The sequence below is a fragment of the Heteronotia binoei genome, chromosome 3 (genome assembly GCF_032191835.1).
Source record: "Heteronotia binoei isolate CCM8104 ecotype False Entrance Well chromosome 3, APGP_CSIRO_Hbin_v1, whole genome shotgun sequence".
NCBI lineage: Eukaryota > Metazoa > Chordata > Lepidosauria > Squamata > Gekkonidae > Heteronotia > Heteronotia binoei.
Genome location: NC_083225.1, coordinates 82,345,019 through 82,362,837, shown reverse-complemented (window position 1 = coordinate 82,362,837; position 17,819 = coordinate 82,345,019). Strand labels below are relative to the sequence as shown.

The following is a 17,819-nucleotide window of genomic DNA, read 5'->3' as shown; positions in this document are numbered from 1 at the left end:
CGTGGCAGCTAAATTTGCAATTGCCCTGGTTTGGAAGCAACAAACTCCTCCCTCGAGACAGGCATGGTGGCTGAAACTATGGGATTATTTTGTTTTAGATAAGCTCACCTATGACTTAGATCCTCGTTGCTCCTCCCAGACCGCTTCCTCGGACTTCGTGTGTAAATGGCGTCCCTTTATTGATAAAGTCTCAAAAGACAGCAGAAACCCTAATGACTCACACCATGCTATATTAATGTCATGCCAACTACTGTTGTAATTAGTTTTTTAATGGTTAACATTGTATGTATCCACTTCCTCACTATATATTGGTATATGCTATGCATCTGCTGATGTACTACCACCTTTGTACCTTGAACTTTATACCAATAAAGCTTTTATATTAAAAAAGAAATAAAAAATAAAGGACAAAAACGGTAGGGACCTAACAGAAGCAGAAGAGATTAGGAAGAGGTGGCAAGAATACACAGAAGAATTATATAAGAAGGATCTCAACATCCTTGACAACTATGATGGTGAAATCGCTGATCTTGAGCCAGACATCCTGGAGTGTGAAGTCAAATGGGCCTTAGAAAGCATTACTAACAACAAAGCGAGCAGAGATGATGGTATCCCAGTTGAGCTATTCAAAGTTCTGAAAGACGATGCTGTTAAAGTGATGCACAAATTATGTCAACAAATTTGGAAAATGCAACAGTGGCCAAAGGATTGGAAAAGGTCAGTTTATATTCCAATCCCAAAGAAGGATAACGCAAAATAATGTTCAAATTATCACACCATTGCACTCATTTCACATGCCAGCACGATCATGTTAAAGGTCCTTCAAGCTAGGCTTCAGCAGTATGTTGATGGGAACTACCAGAAATTCAAGCTGGGTTTTGGAGAGGTAGAGGAACTTGAGATAAAATTGCCAACATTCACTGGATTATGGGAGTACCAGAAAAACATCTATTTCTGCTTCATTGACTACACTAAAGCCTTTGATTGTGTGGATCACAACAAACTGTGGCAAGTCCTTAAAGAAATGGGAGTACTAGACCACCTCACATGTCTCCTGAGAAACCTGTATAAGGGTCAAGAAGCAACTGTCAGAACAGGATATGGAAGAACTGATTGGTTTAGAATAGGAAAAGGAGTTTGACAAGGATGTATATTGTCACCCTGCTTATTTAATTTATATGCAGAGTACATCATGTGGAATGCCGGCCTGGATGAAGTACAAACCGGAATTAAGATTGCCGGGAAAAGCATCAACAACCTCAGATATGTAGATGATACCACTCTAATGGCAGAAAGTGAGGAGGACCTGAAGAGCCTCTTGTTGAGGGTGAAAGAGGAGAGCACAAAAGTGGGCTTGAAACTAAAAAAAAAACCCACTAAGATCATGGCATCCAGCCCCATCACTCCTTGGCAAATAGAAGGGGAAGACATGGAAGTTGTGACAGACTTCACATTTCTGTAATCCAAGATCACTGCAGATGGTGACTGTAGTCATGAAATTAAAAGACGTTTGCTCCTTGGAAGGACAGCTATGGCAAGCCTAGGCTATATATATATATATATATATATATATATATATATATATATATATATATATATATATATATATATATATATATATATATATATGGGGTGGCCAAACTCACTTAATGTAAGACCTCCATAGAATAAGTGTCAGATGCTTGAGAACCACAAGACATGAATGTCAGATGTTTGAGAGTTGCAAGTCAAGAAGGAAGAAAGGCAAATAGATGGGGGGAGGGAAGGAGAGGTGGAAAGAAAGGAACTTTAATTTTAAATGCTTCCTCCAAGCTGCCAGCTGGCATGGCTTGGAGGAGTGATTTAAAGAGAGAAACACCTTCTCCAAGCCAGCTGACAGAGTGGTGAAGGCTTTGAGAGCCACATAATATCTGAAAAAGAGCCACACGTGGTTTCTGAGGCACAGTTTGGCCACCCCTGAGATATATATATATATATATAATTTTTCATATAAGTTTGAATCTTCTATAAAACATATTGCATTCCTTTGGAAAAATAAATGATAACTGGGCTTTGGTGTCTGTCATCTATTGATAATTAGATGGAAATCAGCCTTGCTGATGCAATCTGCCCATAATTATTTTTGTCAAAAAAATGCAAACACAAGAAACATGTAGCACTATGTAACACAGTTTTATCAAGTATTAGCTGTTTTGGAGATGACAAACAGTAACTGTGTGAAAAAGAAAGACCTTAAGATGGCAGTATTTCCTGATTTTCTTTTATAATGTTTAAAGTAAAAAATAGAGTGAGAGAATATAACTTTAGTTGATGAATCCATACAGCAAGCCATTGAATTATTTTAGTACTTTTCTAATTTAAATAGTGGACTTGCAATAAAATATAAAATTAAAATTGCATCTGCATTTATTATTCCTTCTGAAAATTCCATGAAGTTTCTGTTGCCGACATAATTCTGTATGTTCTTAGACTTAAAAATGAAATATAAAAAAGAATGGTCACTTTATAATTAGAAAAGTCCCTTAATCAAAAAATCAATAGTGTACTGAGGGGTAGTAGATCTGGCTCTTCTTTAAAATGTGCAAGTGATAAATTTGGCAGATTAACAATTTACTCCTAAACAGAGTTACAGCATTGGAAATCCTTTGAAGTCAATTGGATTAAAGGATTGTAACTTTGTTTAGGATTGTGTTGTAAGCATTTTCATGAAAAGCATTCTGTTACATGTATCAAAAATAATACAGGAATCAACAGGTTGTAATTAAACGTATTGCGAAAACTGTATCTATTTAAGGCTGTATAAATCTTTTTGACAGAACTTTTTTCTGGGGGAACATGGCAGAACAGAGTTCCAGAACCTCTTTGTGAGAAAAAAACCTCTCTCAAAAAATGTTTTAAAGTTCATGAGGAGCACCTGTGTGTTTCTCCTTCATTTCCCTCTTGAGAGTTCCAGCACTGCTTTTTCCGAGAAAAAGGCCTGATTTTTAAATATGTCTTAGCATTATTCCTAATTGATGCTGATTTACCCATTTGTTGACTGGTAACAAACAAAAAGAGGTGATGATTATTATTGTTTGTTACAACATTACTTTTTAAAATAACTGTTGTTTCTTGTCCTTGAACAGTAGAAGTACAGTCCTGTTCCCACTTACCTGGGAATAAATAACACCCCGCTGAAATCAGTGGGTTTCATTTCTGCATAGACAAGCATTTATTCAGGCTGCCTATTTAAGCAGGTCTTCTGGCCCTTCTCGTTCTAATTATAATATATGAGGTTTCATAAGCAGGTTTCTAAAAACACAGAACGAGTAAGTACAAATAATTCTCAGAATTTTTTAAATAGAAAACATCTGCAGTAATTCCAGTATCATACCAGATTGCCTTGCCAAATTTCCAGTATCTGCTTCAAATTGCTGAAGGACAGCAGGCATTATTTCACGCTTATTCCTTTTGATCTGTTTCTGCATAGCCTTTGTCTCATTGAGATACAATACAATTTGAAATTTAATTGAAAGCAAATTTAGTTTACAACAATATAATTTAAATAGCAACTATATTGGTCAAATTCATTGTATATTCATGATTTATGTTTCAATTTTTGTTGTTGTTTTGACTGTTTCTCTTTGGCCTTGATTGATCATTTTCTGGGGCTTTCTGTGGGAGAATGAAGAGAGATAAGGGCTGCTCTCAGAATTGAATGAAAACAATGTGCCACATTTGCTCAGCCACTAAATTTCAAAGACTGTCCATTAAGAAGTTAGGAGTTTAAGCCTTCCATTAAGAAGTTAGGGGTTTAAGCACCCAGCCATTTTTCTGGCAGAAATTGAAATGCCCCAGCCAATATTCTTCTTGGAAGGAAAAAAATCAAGTCAGCAAATGACACAGGTTGATTCCTTCTGTTCTGGGGTTGTTAACCTACACCAGTTACTGATCTGTTTTAGATACCAAATACATTAAGGGGATTGGGCAGTGTTCATAATACCCACTAATTCCTTTAAGCCAAAATATGTTTCTGATACCAGACCAGTATTGGTACATTGTGACAGGATATTAGGGCTAGTTACCAAGCCCTCAAGAAAAAAGGCACTGACCAGCCTCACTTCCTTTTCACACTCTGTTCAATTACCTGCCACATGCAGACCTTGCCCAATGGTGACGAGGTTTGTTTTGTTTAAATGTTACCACTGGGATTTCAAAACAGTGAAATGTGACTGAAACATAATTAAATGTGCATAAACTCAAAGGATAAGTCTAGTTTAATTCTGTTTCTTTCCTTTAAGCTAACTTTGAAAATTCAAGTATCTAATTTTTCTATGCCGTTCAGTATTTGGTTGAATAATAAATAACTGAAGTTGTCAAAATATGTATCCTAATATTTAATAAGGTATGGCATTGAATGCTTATCAAAAAGACCAAATGTTTCAGCACTGGATCTTAATATCTTGTTGAGGTGACTAGAAAAAGGTGCAGTGGGTTTGGCAGCTATAATCAAAACAGAAAATAGGTGGCCAGTACAATCATGAGGAGTTGACAGTGGAGTTGTTTGGTGAGTAATGGGAATGCAAGAATTATAGCCATTGTGATGGAAAGCAAAGGAATGTGAGTCAGAGTAGCACTTTTGGTGGTGAAACATTTTGAAGTTTAGGTTATCAAAATCTTTTATTTTCTTCCACTGCAGGTGACAGAAAAAAAGCAAGAACTAGAGAAATGTTTGAAATTATCTCGGAAGCTGAGAAAGGAAATGAATACTCTGACAGAATGGCTGGCAGTGACAGATTCGGAACTGACAAAGAGATCAGCAGTAGAAGGCATGCCTATCAATTTAGATGCTGAAGTCGCCTGGAGCAAGGTAATAATATATATTTTCCTCCATTGTAAATTCACATATGTTTTCCTGAAGTTATATTGCTGTCACAAAAACATTTTCCCCACAGAGCTGTAAACATCATAGAGTTTATACTATTAAAAGTTTTATTAACATATTTTATTCTCAATAAAGTTTAATCATTTTGTAATATACTGAGAAATATGGTTTGACAAGAATTTTTTTTAAAAAAGTCCAGAATTTATAATATTAACCTTAAATTCTACAGCAAGGTGGAATTCAGGTACCACATCACAATTTTAGGACCCCACAAAAGATCAAGATCAACAGAATACTAGGTACCTTTTTATGCTTTCCATTTAGAAGTTAGTTTTCTCTTCACAGGCTTCCATTTTTTCCCCTTAGGCTAAAATTGAAAACTTAATATATTATTGTAGTAGCTCCTAATATCTGCCCCATGATTCATCATGTTATACCAGTTAATCCATTAGATTTTACTACATAAATGTTTATGAATCAAGTTACCTAAGTGTTACTAGCATTTTCACACTTCATGTCACAGAGAACTACCCATAGAAAAATAAACTGCTATTGTATTACTGGAATAGATACATTACACATCAGCATAATCAACCATATTAAGCATTGCCGTGAAGGTCAGTGAAAAGGAAGGTGCCCTTTTATTCACTGTTTGAACTTACTTTTTTGAAAAAAGGAATGGAGGCCATGACCCTCAAAGAAGATCACAGTCACCAAAGTTCCCTGATATTATCCCCTTTTTCTGCTAGCAGCAGCCCAAGATGTGGAACAGAGGCGACAAAATGCATGGCATGAACAGATAAATATGCCTAAATGTTAGCTGGAGAGGATTGTAGGGTTGCCAACCTCCAAGTAGCAGCTTGAGATTTCCTGGAATTACAACTGATCTCCAGGCAATAATTAGCTCACCTGGAGAAAATGGCCTCTTTGGAAGATGGATTGTATGGCACCATACCTCACTGATGAAGTTCCTCCCCTCCCTAAACCCTGCCATCCTCAAGCTCCACCCCCAAAAGCTCCAAGTATTTCCTAACCCAGAGATGTCAACCCTAAACATGGAGCTGTTAGTTTGCTAGCTTAGTTGCACCTCTCCTTGAGCACCCTGAACTAACACTCAGTGATTCAGAGCTATAGGATGTTAAAGCATTATAAATTGATACAGTTACATTAGGGTCAGATATTAAAGAGGATCTGTATTCTGCTGCAGGACCAGATCTGAAGAGCTGTTGGGTTTTCCATACTGTGTGATCGTTCCATGGAATTCTAGGCAATAAGTCGGTTTTTGATGGTAATTGTGTCTAATGTGTCTACTAGAGATGGGCACAGAATGGGAAAATGGTGTTTCGTGGTTCATTTGATCACCTGAACAGGTGCTTCGTTCTGTTTCATTATTCATATGGTTGTCTGAACTGGTTCAAGGTTTATAGGTTCATTTGGTTTGAGAGGTGTAAAACTCACTGGGAGTCTTCAGCAGACTCTCCTCCACCTGCTCTCCAAATTTGGCAAAGATTGCATTTGGAATATCCGAGTTATAGCCCCCAAAGCTGGTGCCCCTAGGAAAGCTCAGCTTCAGCTCTCACAACAACTAACTTATCTCTCTTCATGCAGCAAAGTGAAAGCAGCAGAGTCAGGGTGTCTGCTCCCATAGAGCAGAATGGGAGCTCTGTGATTGACTCCCAGAACTGTGATTGGCTCCCAGAGCTCCCAATCAAGCAATGGACACCTGATATGGGTGTTTCTAGGGCTCCCAGAAATCCATGCCCAGCGTTGCCTAGAAATTGATTGAACTGCAAAAATGAACCAAATGAAACACCAAGGAAAAAAGGTGGTTTGTTTTCCAGTCCAGGCATGGCGTGATCAAACAAACCAGGAAACAAACCACAAATTGGCCTGATTTGTGCATTAATCATGATTCATGGATCTATTCATGCCCATCCCTGTCTACCATTGAGTCTAGTGCAACAGTCTGGAGCCAAAGAATACTTTGAATACACAAAAGTATTGAGACTAGTGACACAGAATACAAAAGTGGTAGTGCAATTCTGAGCAGTTTTATAGTCCATGGAAGTCAGAGGGCTTAGAAAGGTATTAACTTGACTTTGGAATGCACTAAGAATATTAGGAATTTAAAATGCTCTTGTTAAAGAAGATAACTGATTCTGTAAACATAGTTTGCATAGGAAGGAAGGAAGGCAGGAAGGAAGGAAGGAAGGAAGGAAGGAAGGAAGGAAGGAAGGAAGGAAGGAAGGAAGGAAGGAAGGAAGGAAGGAAGGAAGGAAGGAAAGTTAGGAAAGGCACAAACAGGCACCACAAGTTAGGAAAGGCACAAACAGGCATAAGAAAAGGCCTGCGTGGTTAACAAACAAAGTAATGGAAGCTGTAAAAGGTAAGAAGGACTCCTTTAAGCGGTGGAAAACCAGTCCAAGTGAGATTAGTAAAAGGGAACACAGGCTGTGGCAAATCAAATGCAAGACTGTGATCAGGCAGGCAAAAAGGGACTATGAGGAGCATATTGCAAAAAACATAAAGACCAACAATAAAACTTTCTTCAAATATATTAGAAGTAGGAAACCAGCCAGGAAGGCAGTGGGGCCCTTGGATGACCATGGGGTAAAAAGATTACTGAAAGAGGATAGGGAAATGGCTGAGAAGCTAAATGAATTTTTTGCCTCCGTCTTCACTGTGGAAGACGAGAACTTTTTGCCCGCCCCAGAACCACTAATTTTGGAAGGGGTGTTGAAAGACCTGAGTCAGATTGAGGTGACAAAAGAGGAGGTCCTACAACTGATAGACAATTAAAAACTAATAAGTCACCGGGTCCAGATGGCATACATCCGAGAGTTCTGAAAGAACTCAAAGTTGAACTTGTGGATCTTCTAACAAAAATCTGTAATCTTTCATTGAAATCTGCCTCCGTTCCTGAGGACTGGAAGGTAGCAAATGTCACCCCCATCTTTAAAAAAGGTTCCAGAGGAGATCCGGGAAATTACAGGCCAGTCAGTCTGACTTCAATACCGGGAAAGTTGGTAGAAACCATTATCAAGGACAGAATGAGTAGGCACATTGATGAACACGGGTTATTGAGGAAGACTCAGCATGGGTTCTGCAAGGGAAGATCTTGCCTCACTAACCTGTTACATTTCTTTGAGGGGGTGAACAAACATGTGGACAAAGGCGACCCGATAGATGTTGTTTACCTTGACTTCCAGAAAGCTTTTGATAAAGTTCCTCATCAAAGGCTCCTTAGAAAGCTTGAGAGTCATGGAGTAAAAGGACAGGTCCTCTTGTGGATCAAAAACTGGCTGAGTAATAGGAAGCAGAGAGTGAGTATAAATGGGCAGTCTTCGCAGTGGAGGACGGTAAGCAGTTGGGTGCCGCAGGGCTCGGTACTGGGTCCCATGCTCTTTAACTTGTTCATAAATGATTTAGAGTTGGGAGTGAGCAGTGAAGTGGCCAAGTTTGCGGATGACACTAAATTGTTCAGGGTGGTGAGAACCAGAGAGGATTGTGAGGAACTCCAAAGGGATCTGTTGAGGCTGGGTGAGTGGGCGTCAACGTGGCAAATGCGGTTCAATGTGGCCAAGTGCAAAGTAATGCACATTGGGGCCAAGAATCCCAGCTACAAATACAAGTTGATGGGGTGTGAACTGGCAGAGACTGACCAAGAGAGAGATCTTGGGGTCGTGGTAGATAACTCACTGAAAATGTCAAGACAGTGTGCGTTTGCAATAAAAAAGGCCAACGCCATGCTGGGAATTATTAGGAAGGGAATTGAAAACAAATCAGCCAGTATCATAATGCCCCTGTATAAATCGATGGTGCGGTCTCATTTGGAGTACTGTGTGCAATTCTGGTTGCCGCACCTCAAAAAGGATATTATAGCATTGGAGAAAGTCCAGAGAAGGGCAACTAGAATGATTAAAAGGCTGGAGCACTTTCCCTATGAAGAAAGGTTGAAACGCTTGGGACTCTTTAGCTTGGAGAAACGTCTACTGCGGGGTGACATGATAGAGGTTTACAAGATAATGCATGGGATGGAGAAAGTAGAGAAAGAAGTACTTTCTCCCTTTCTCACAATACAAGAACTCGTGGGCATTCGATGAAATTGCTGAGCAGACAGGTTAAAACGGATAAAAGGAAATACTTCTTCACCCAAAGGGTGATTAACATGTGGAATTCACTGCCACAGGAGGTGGTGGCGGCCACAAGTATAGCCACCTTCAAGAGGGGTTTAGATAAAAATATGGAGCACAGGTCCATCAGTCCACACAGGTCCATCAGGTCCACACAGTGTATGTGTGTATATAATTTTTTTTGCCACTTTGTGACACAGAGTGTTGGACTGGATGGGCCGTTGGCCTGATCCAACATGGCTTCTGTTATGTTCTTATGTTCGGAAGGAAGGAAGGAAGGAAGGAAGGAAGGAAGGAAGGAAGGAAGGAAGGAAGGAAGGAAGGAAGGAGTATTGCTGACAATGTGTAGGTACCCTATCTTGGACTGTATTGTGTATCCGTAAATGCATACTTTAAGATCCCTCTCACGGTTTTATAGGGGCAACAACTTTATTGTATGAGTTATGCAAGACTGTTAGGCGAAGAGAATACTAATAGAAGTCAGGTTTTTCCCCACTCATAGGCTTCCCAATCCCCAGGTCCCAGCGAGGGATCCCCCAGTTTTACAGGCTTCCCCCTGCCCCCAGCCAGCTGGCCGGCAGGGGGGAGCCCTGCCCCCCCCCCACAGCACCATCTACCTGTAGATCTCTGGCAGCTTTAGAAACCTTTAAATAGGTTCCATTTTAAAATGTGTGTGTGTGTGCCTTTAAATAAGAGCAGGAAGTACTTCATTGGGAAGGGTCAGCAGCAGACTTCATCAAAGCAGAGTCCCTCCATTTGTTTTGCTTTCGTTTCAGAGCAAGTAAGTGTGTTTTAGGGTTGCCAATCCCCAGGTGGGTGGTAAATAAGAAAATTTGCAGTGTGGAGTTTAGGCAAAGCAAGAAAAACACCGCACACCAAATGTTGCAATATAAGTGCAAAACAGTCTTTTACTCAACCACTTTATCACTGTAATTCTTAAAGGTCCTTCAAAGCAAGTAAACAGTCCTTAGTAGAAACTCCTTTAAATGTTTCCAGGTATGAAAATCTGCTGTCGTCTTGTCTTTCTGTTGAGAGACGCAGATAGCCCGGCTGTTCCTCTTTGAAGAATAATTCAACAGGTGTAGTAGCAGCCTCCCTGGTTTGGAGGCCCTCCCCCCATTTCAGGGTCATCAGAAATTGGGGGGGGGGGAGGGAAATATCTGCTCGGCACTTTATTATTCCCTGTGGAGACTTATTCCCATAGGAAATAATGGATAATTGATCCACAGGTAACTGGGGCTCTGGGGGGGGGGCTATTTCTGAGGTAGAGACACCAAAGTTTCAGTATAGCATCCTGTGCCTCTCCCCAAAATACCCCCCAAGTTTAAAAAAAAAATTGGACCAGGGGGCCCAATTCTATGAGCCCCAAAAGAAGGTGCCCCTATCCTTCATTATTTCCTATGGAAGGAAGGCATTTAAAAAGGTGTGCGGTCCTTTTAAAAGTAATGGCCAGAACTCTCTTGGAGTTCAATTATGCTTGTCACACCCTTGCTTCTGGCTCCACCCCCAATGTCTCATGGCTCCGCCCCAAAGTCTCCAGATATTTCTTGAATTGGACTTGGCAACCTACCCACTCATGTCCTGGATGTTCCTTCCCTTAAACCTTCAGATATTCTTAAATTAATACTACACTGTTGTGATTCCTAAAAAATGAAAACTAAACATTAATTATTTTACATTTTTATTTTAAAACTATGGAGGAGATGAGACATATACTTTTTTCTGCTTTCTGTAAGATCAAATATGCACTTTGCAGAAAACACAGTGAAAAGTATTTGTAATCTTTCTAAAAACTTCCTAAAACCTTAAAAGTTTAGTCAAAATAATTTCTATGTACAGGAAAGTTAGTTTGCATTCAGACATGGATTGGTTTTATATTAGCTTGCAATTGTTTGCAATTATTTGTCCATTCAATTGTTATGGACTATCCAGAAGTACTGTACTTAATGTATTGAATTCCAACATTTTCTGGTTTCCATCTTTTTTCAGATTTCCTTTTTGCCCTTTTAAAAAGTGAAAACACAATTTCAACATCATCATATGCACAGTCAAAGTACAGTTGAGGCTTCCCAAAACAAGTTTTGGTTAAATTTTTTAGTCTTTACTTCTCCTTCCTACATGATAAATTATTTCCTATTTTCCTACAGGCTGCTTGGTTTTCTCTTGTATTCATAAATCAATTGCAAATTATCAGCTCCTGTTTCATTGGGAAAGAAGAATATTTAAGAATTTGTCCCCCCCAGTCGGAATGAAGAGGCAGACACAAGTGTTGGGTTTTAAAACCGGGCCGCTTTATTAAACAATTAATTAACTGTAAACTGGCAGGGGTGAAAACCTGAACCAGGCAAGCCCTGGGGTCAACCGCTGACCCCGCCTTGTCCAAAGGGCGAGCCACCCTGCCCCCAGCACAAGCCCGCCATATTCGGGTTGTAGCTGAGCGGCCAGGCCTCCAGCCATTCACCACCTGGGCTAGCATCAATCCCCATGGAAAGATCCGCCCAGGTGAGGCTCCCTGTGATCTGCATTCCCTGCACTGAGCCGTGTAGCCCACCTACGGTTCATACAGACGACCGCACCAATGGTGCTAGGCCATAGGTACTCCCCTGGAAAACCCTGTGGCCAAACCTCCTCCAGCCTGCAACCATGACAAATACCAATAACAAATCCTAACACTACTAGGCAGTACAAGGTAGGCAAAAAAACACCCCCACATGAGCCAATTATGTAGAAGTGAAAAAATTCCTACCTGGCCCCTAATAAGGCGACCAGCATACGCCTGTACTGCCAGAGGGAGGGTGGGCGGGCAGAGAGCCAAAACGAACTGCGTGCAGGAGGGCAGGGGCCGGGGCTTATATAGCCCCGGCGCCACACCCAAGCAAAGACCCGTATATCGGGTGATGCTGCTCCTCCCTCCTTCCGAGGGAACAAAGACGGCCCCCAGCCTGAGCGCCGGCAAACCGGCTTGGCTGGGAAGGGGCTGAACCTTGCCCCCCCAGTCGGAATGAAGAGGCAGACACAAGTGTTGGGTTTTAAAACCGGGCCGCTTTATTAAACAATTAATTAACTGTAAACTGGCAGGGGTGAAAACCTGAACCAGACAAGCCCTGGGGTCAACCCCTGACCCCGCCTTGTCCAAAGGGCGAGCCACCCTGCCCCCAGCACAAGCCCGCCGTATTCGGGTTGTAGCTAAGCGGCCAGGCCTCCAGCCATTCACCACCTGGGCTAGCATCAATCCCCATGGAAAGATCCGCCCAGGTGAGGCTCCCTGTGATCTGCATTCCCCGCACTGAGCCGTGTAGCCCATCTACGGTTCATACAGACCACCGCACCAACGGTGCTAGGCCATAGGTGCTCCCCTGGAAAACCCTGTGGCCAAACCTCCTCCAGCCACCGCCAATGCCAAGCCTCTGCTTAGGCATTAGCGCCCCAACGGGTGGCCCAGAACCCAACCGCACACCCTGCCGTATCTCATCTAAAAAGGCCCGGTTACCCAACTCAGAAAGATGAACACCGTCCAGCCGATACAGGTCAGCCTGCTCTACCCGTATGGCCGGATGCGGGAGTAAGATTCCCAATCCCCCTTCCATAGCTTTCTGAATGGCCCTATTGGCCTTGCGCCTAGCGCGTTCAACACCACCCGGCGAAATGGCATGCCTCCACACCCTACGCGGCAGAATTGCCGACCATACCAGAATAACCCCAGGCCACCTCCGACTAATTTCGCAGAGGTCAGCCAACGCCTGCTGGGAGAGAGCTTTTCCACGCAGCAGCCCCAAGTTGTTCCCTCCCAAGTGGACGACTAGAATGTGTGGAGGTGGTGCCTTCCGTTCCCTGAACAACAGGGGCATAATCCCGGGCCAACGCAGCCCCCGACGACCCAGCCACTCCACAGTAGCCCACGCACTGAGGCTAAGCTGGGTGCCCACTGGAGACCGTCTGGTGAAATGGCCAGCCCAGAAAACCATGCTGTGCCTGCAGATGAGAACACGACGTCTCTCACCACGAGCTCCAGCACCTGAAAAGACAAACAACTGTCAGCAGATGAGAACAACACAGCAGCCCAGCAACGCCCACCACCTGCCCCTTAGGTAACCAGTGGACGCACGTACATTTTGTAGGCTGCTGACCGCCATCGGCCAATGTGCCGGATGGCGGAGGGTGTGTAACCCATTGAAGCAGCTGTGGAGGTGGCCCCAATCCAGAATGAATGCGTCCCAAATTTGACGCCCTTCAGACCCAGCCTAGCCAGGGCGCTACTTGTCACCGACCAGAACTGATATTTGGTGAGAGGGGAGCCGTCATCATGCCAAAGAAAAAGACCCCCAACGTCACCCCGAAGCTGAACGTAGTGGCGAACGGCCCTAACTGGACATAATTCCTGCAAAGCACACATGCCAATCGTGATGACAGATCCCCTCTGCCTCTGATCAGTCTTGGACCGCCGAATTGTCAGAACAAGCTGACTATGTGTAATTTTAACATCCCCAGACTGGAGCGCCCTCCCAGAAGTATCAGTCTTAGACTGTACTACCAGCTCGCTTACCCGCAAGGCCCCGAAAAAGGCCAACAGCGAGGCTGCGTGAAACAACGCAGCCTCAAAAGGGGAAGAACAAACGCTGGGCCAACCCCCAAACAACCCCTTAAGGACAGACGGGGATATGGGTTGTTTGTCATCCACTCGCTGGACCCGCTCCCGGGCCCAGCCCTCTAGCATCTTCCTAACCCTAAAATCACCCGTGTACTCAGGAAAACCGCGGGCTTTGCCAACAAAAGCCAATGCCGCAAGTTGGCCCCTGATAGTTTTCAGCCCCAAGCCTCTCTCCTTCTGGTGCACGCTGAACTGCATGATGTGCGCTGCTGGAATCAGCCAACAATCCGGCAGTGCAGCGGCACTCCTAAAATCCCGAAACTGGGTGGCAGCTCTGTCGTACGCCTTCCTAGTACTAGGAGCTAGCGCCAGCTGGATGGCCCTACTGGCTTCCTTTTCCCAAGATGCCAGAGGTCCGCGGGCATTTTCGCCGGCCATGGATCTGCTTCTGGGGCCAGTTCCCGAAAACACACCCTCTGTTGGCGAGATAGAGCATCCGCCACTCCATTGCATACACCCGAAACGTGCCTTGCCAGGAATAAAATATTCAACCGGAGGCAGCGCAGGGTAAAAGACCTCACCAAATTCATTACCAACACTGACTTAGAGTACAAAGAATTGATAACATGTACTACAGCCATGTTATCGCACCAAAAAAGGACCGAATGGTTGGCGAGCTGCTCCCCCCAAAGCCAAACGGCCACCAAAATGGGGAAAAACTCCAAAAATGTCAAGTCTCTACAGAGCCCGCTGTCCAACCATTCCGCGGGCCATTGCTCCGCGCACCAATGTCCCCTAAAATATACACCAAACCCGCTGGCTCCAGACGCATCTGAAGAGATCTGAAGCTCTGCTTCAATCTTCAGGTCCTCTCTCCAGAAAGAAACACCGTTGAAAAACTCCAAAAACTCCTCCCAGACCTCCAAGTCCGCTCGCATTCCGGCGGTAACGCGGATCCGGTGATGGGGGAGGCACAGCCGGCCCATAGCGTCACACAGGCGCCTCAAAAATGCCCTGCCCAGGGCCACCACTTTGCAAGCAAAGTTAAGGTGTCCTACAACCTGCTGCAATTCCAGCAACGAAACCTTCCGCTGCCCCCTCAAGGTGGCCAACCGGACCTTAAGGTCAGCGACCTTGTTTTCCGGCAGACGGGACGTCTGCTGCACTGTGTCCAGCTCAATGCCCAAAAAGGTGAGCACCGTGCTGGGCCCCTCGGTCTTTTCGTGTGCTAACGGCACCCCGAGTTCGAGGGCTAACTCCTGGAAGGAGTTCAACAACCTAGCGCATTGCTCTGACCCCGCTGGACCGACGAAAAGGTAGTCGTCCAGGTAATGCGCCGTATCACTAATCCCAGTCCTGTCCTTGAGCGCCCATTCCAAGAAGGAACTGAAATGCTGAAACGCACAGGATATCAAGCAACCCATCGGCAACGCCCGATCCATATAGAATTTCCCTTCAAAGGAAAAACCCAATAGCTCAAAATCCTCGGGGTGGACAGGCAAGAGGCGAAATGCTGACTTGATGTCGCATATCGCCATCTCGGCCCCGACCCCGCAACCCCGTACTACTTTGACCGCCTGGTCAAAGGAAGTATAGCGCACCGAGCATAGCTCCTCGGGGATGGCGTCATTCACCGATGCCCCCTTGGGGTAAGACAGGTGGTGAATAATATGATATTCACCAACTGCCTTCTTGGGTACAACCCCCAAAGGGGATACCCTCAACGTGGGAGCCGGCGGTGCATCAAAAGGTCTGAGGACCCTACCCTCTTGACACTCTTTAGCTATTTTGGGCCGGACCACATGCTCGAGCCCAACAACCGAACGGAGGTTAGGAGCTAAGAAGGGGGCCCTTGTCCCCTGATATGGAATTCGAAACCCCGAGGTAAAACCGTCTCGTAGGTACCGGCCGGCCGCCTTACACGGGTATGTACTCAACAACCTATTGAGAGCCGTCAGGCGGATAGGGCTGGGCCCCTTTTCCAGGGGGCTGCTGTCCGCCGCCTCTGCCACCGGGGCGCTTACCGCCCGCTCTGGGCTTCGATCTGCTACAGGCAGAAAGTGCGTGGGCCCTGCTACAGAGTGGACACTTGTGTCAAAACTTACAGGGTTTCCTGGGGCACGCACCCTTAGATGCGAACTCCCAACATAACAGCCGGGTTTGAACCGGCTGGCCCGCAGTAACGCGGGCCCCTGTGGAAGACTGTTGTTGTTGCAACTTCTGCACTAGATGGCCACTGTCGGACCTGTCTCCGGCATTTGGTTTAGCCGGGGACATCAACTGCAGCCACAGCTGCTGGTTGATTTGGTCCCAGGGCATTCCAGGGTTGACGGCGGCCCTCATACGGAAGGCCTCGTCATATTGCAGCCATGCTGCACCGACGAAGTCCGTATACGCCCGATAGACGATGTCTATATACTGGAAAAGTGCCGCCGCACGAGCCGGCTGCGCTCTAGCAATAACCCCGGCGTAGATCAAAAATCCGGGCAACCAATTCGCCCAGGACCTATCGACCTTTCTGCGCTTCAATTTTTCCTTCTCCTTCTCATCGAGCTCGTCTTTACTTTTCTTTTCGAGCTCTCTGAAAAGGAGGCTAAACACGTCCACATACTCCCCGCGGAGAATTTTCTCCCGTGTAGCAGCTGTCAAATGATCCCCCAAAGGCAAAGAGGTATCGCCATAAGGGAGGATGTGGAAAGGAATGCTAGCATAAGGGTTTGGGGGGTAGAACCATCCACCACCCTGGGCCGGCGGCCATGCCCCCTGAAATTGGGCATACTGCTGACCGCCCCAAGGCAAAATGCCAGGGGAGGACGGAGAGGCGGGGGCCGCAGGCAGTGCCACAGCGCACGCCTGTTGGCCCACTGGGGAAAAAACTGGACTAGCCAGCTGGCTTGCTCCCTGAAAACCCCAAGCCCACGGCTGGACAGGACCTGACTGCTCAACTACTCCCACCTGCCCGGCACCCCATGCCACCCCTTCCGACACCGGCGGGGGGGCAGTTGAATGGGACCCCACGGCCACCCTTGGACTGGTGGAAAAGGGGGCTTACCACCGTCACCCGGGAAGACTCCAGCGCCGCCAGGGGTCTGCTGCACACCGCTACCAGCTGCGCCGCTGCTCGTTGCCGCACCCGATGGACCTTCCTCTGGGTCCTCCTCCTGGTCCGGTTCCAGCGGTGATTCAGGCTCAGATGGCCCACCCTGCAATGCAGATAGACGTGCCAGCACTTCTGACTCAAAAGTCAGCCGTGCCGACCGGCTGGAGGCACGGCGACGCCCGTCCCAGATGGGAGCGCCCCTGGCTACTCTGTCCTGTTCCAAAGCATCCAGCTGATTCATAATGGCGAGCCTCACCCGCTCCCCTTGCCCGGGTTCCTCAGCGGGAGTCCCCTGCTGACCCCGCCCAAGTGGTGGGCGGGCTGCTTGCCCTTGGACTTGCCCTGCCCTTTTTTGGGTGCCATCTTATGTGCTTCTATAAGCACAGGCCATAAATAGCAGTATCTGCTGTCCCCGTCACTCAAAGGTTCCCTTTGCACTCCCTCACCGCCCGATGGTGTAGTGGCAGGAGGGCTACACTAAAGGAGCGTCCCCCAGAACTCAATCCAAAGGCCAAAGGCTTAGCCCAGCCCAGAGCAGCCGCCCTAGGGACCACAGACTCCCTGCACCCAAAGGGGGTGGGGAGGGGGGTGACTGGAAAAAACAAGCCTCAGTACCACGTTGCCACCAGTGACCAGGGAAGGTGGTTCAGGCTGCCCGGCCTGAGAGAGGGGGGGGTAAGAAAATTATCAGCCCCCACCAGGGTCCCTCCAAGCCAACCCAAGCACCAGGGTGCCACTCAGCTTCCGGTGGGCACAAAAAATGGCTGCAGCCCACTATTATAGCGCCCTTGCCCTCAACGACAAGGCAATTGCCTTAACTGGCCCCCCACCTGCGAACCGCCCGCTGAACAGGGCCGCTGCACGCCTCCCTCGGCTCAGAGGGGAAAGGACAGTGGTAGCAGCTCTCTGCTCCCCGAAATTGCCTCCCCCAAAGCTGGCACCTAGAGACCCAGAGGCCTGGGGTATGCCGATGGCCGCTGCGCGCGCACTCCTGGTCTGGCCTCCCGGCCGCTAACTGCCCCAAGCCGCACACTACAAATACAAAAGACGCTCAGCCTCGCTAGCGCAGAACAGCCGCCACTCACGTCCACACTGCCGCCAGTGCCGAAGAGCCGCACGCGCCCCAACGCAGTC

At 46.1% G+C, this 17,819-nt stretch overlaps 1 protein-coding gene across 3 annotated transcripts in view; it reads left to right on the top strand.

Moving 5' to 3' along the window:
- The window catches only part of DMD (dystrophin), a 1,885,017-nt gene that overhangs the window by 821,492 nt on the left and 1,045,706 nt on the right, over positions 1 to 17,819 (top strand). For all 3 annotated transcript variants that reach the window (XM_060234097.1, XM_060234096.1, XM_060234099.1), the window contains one exon: positions 4,679 to 4,849. In XM_060234097.1, coding sequence (XP_060090080.1) covers positions 4,679 to 4,849 — 171 coding nt within the window. The remainder of the gene's footprint in view (positions 1 to 4,678; positions 4,850 to 17,819) is intronic.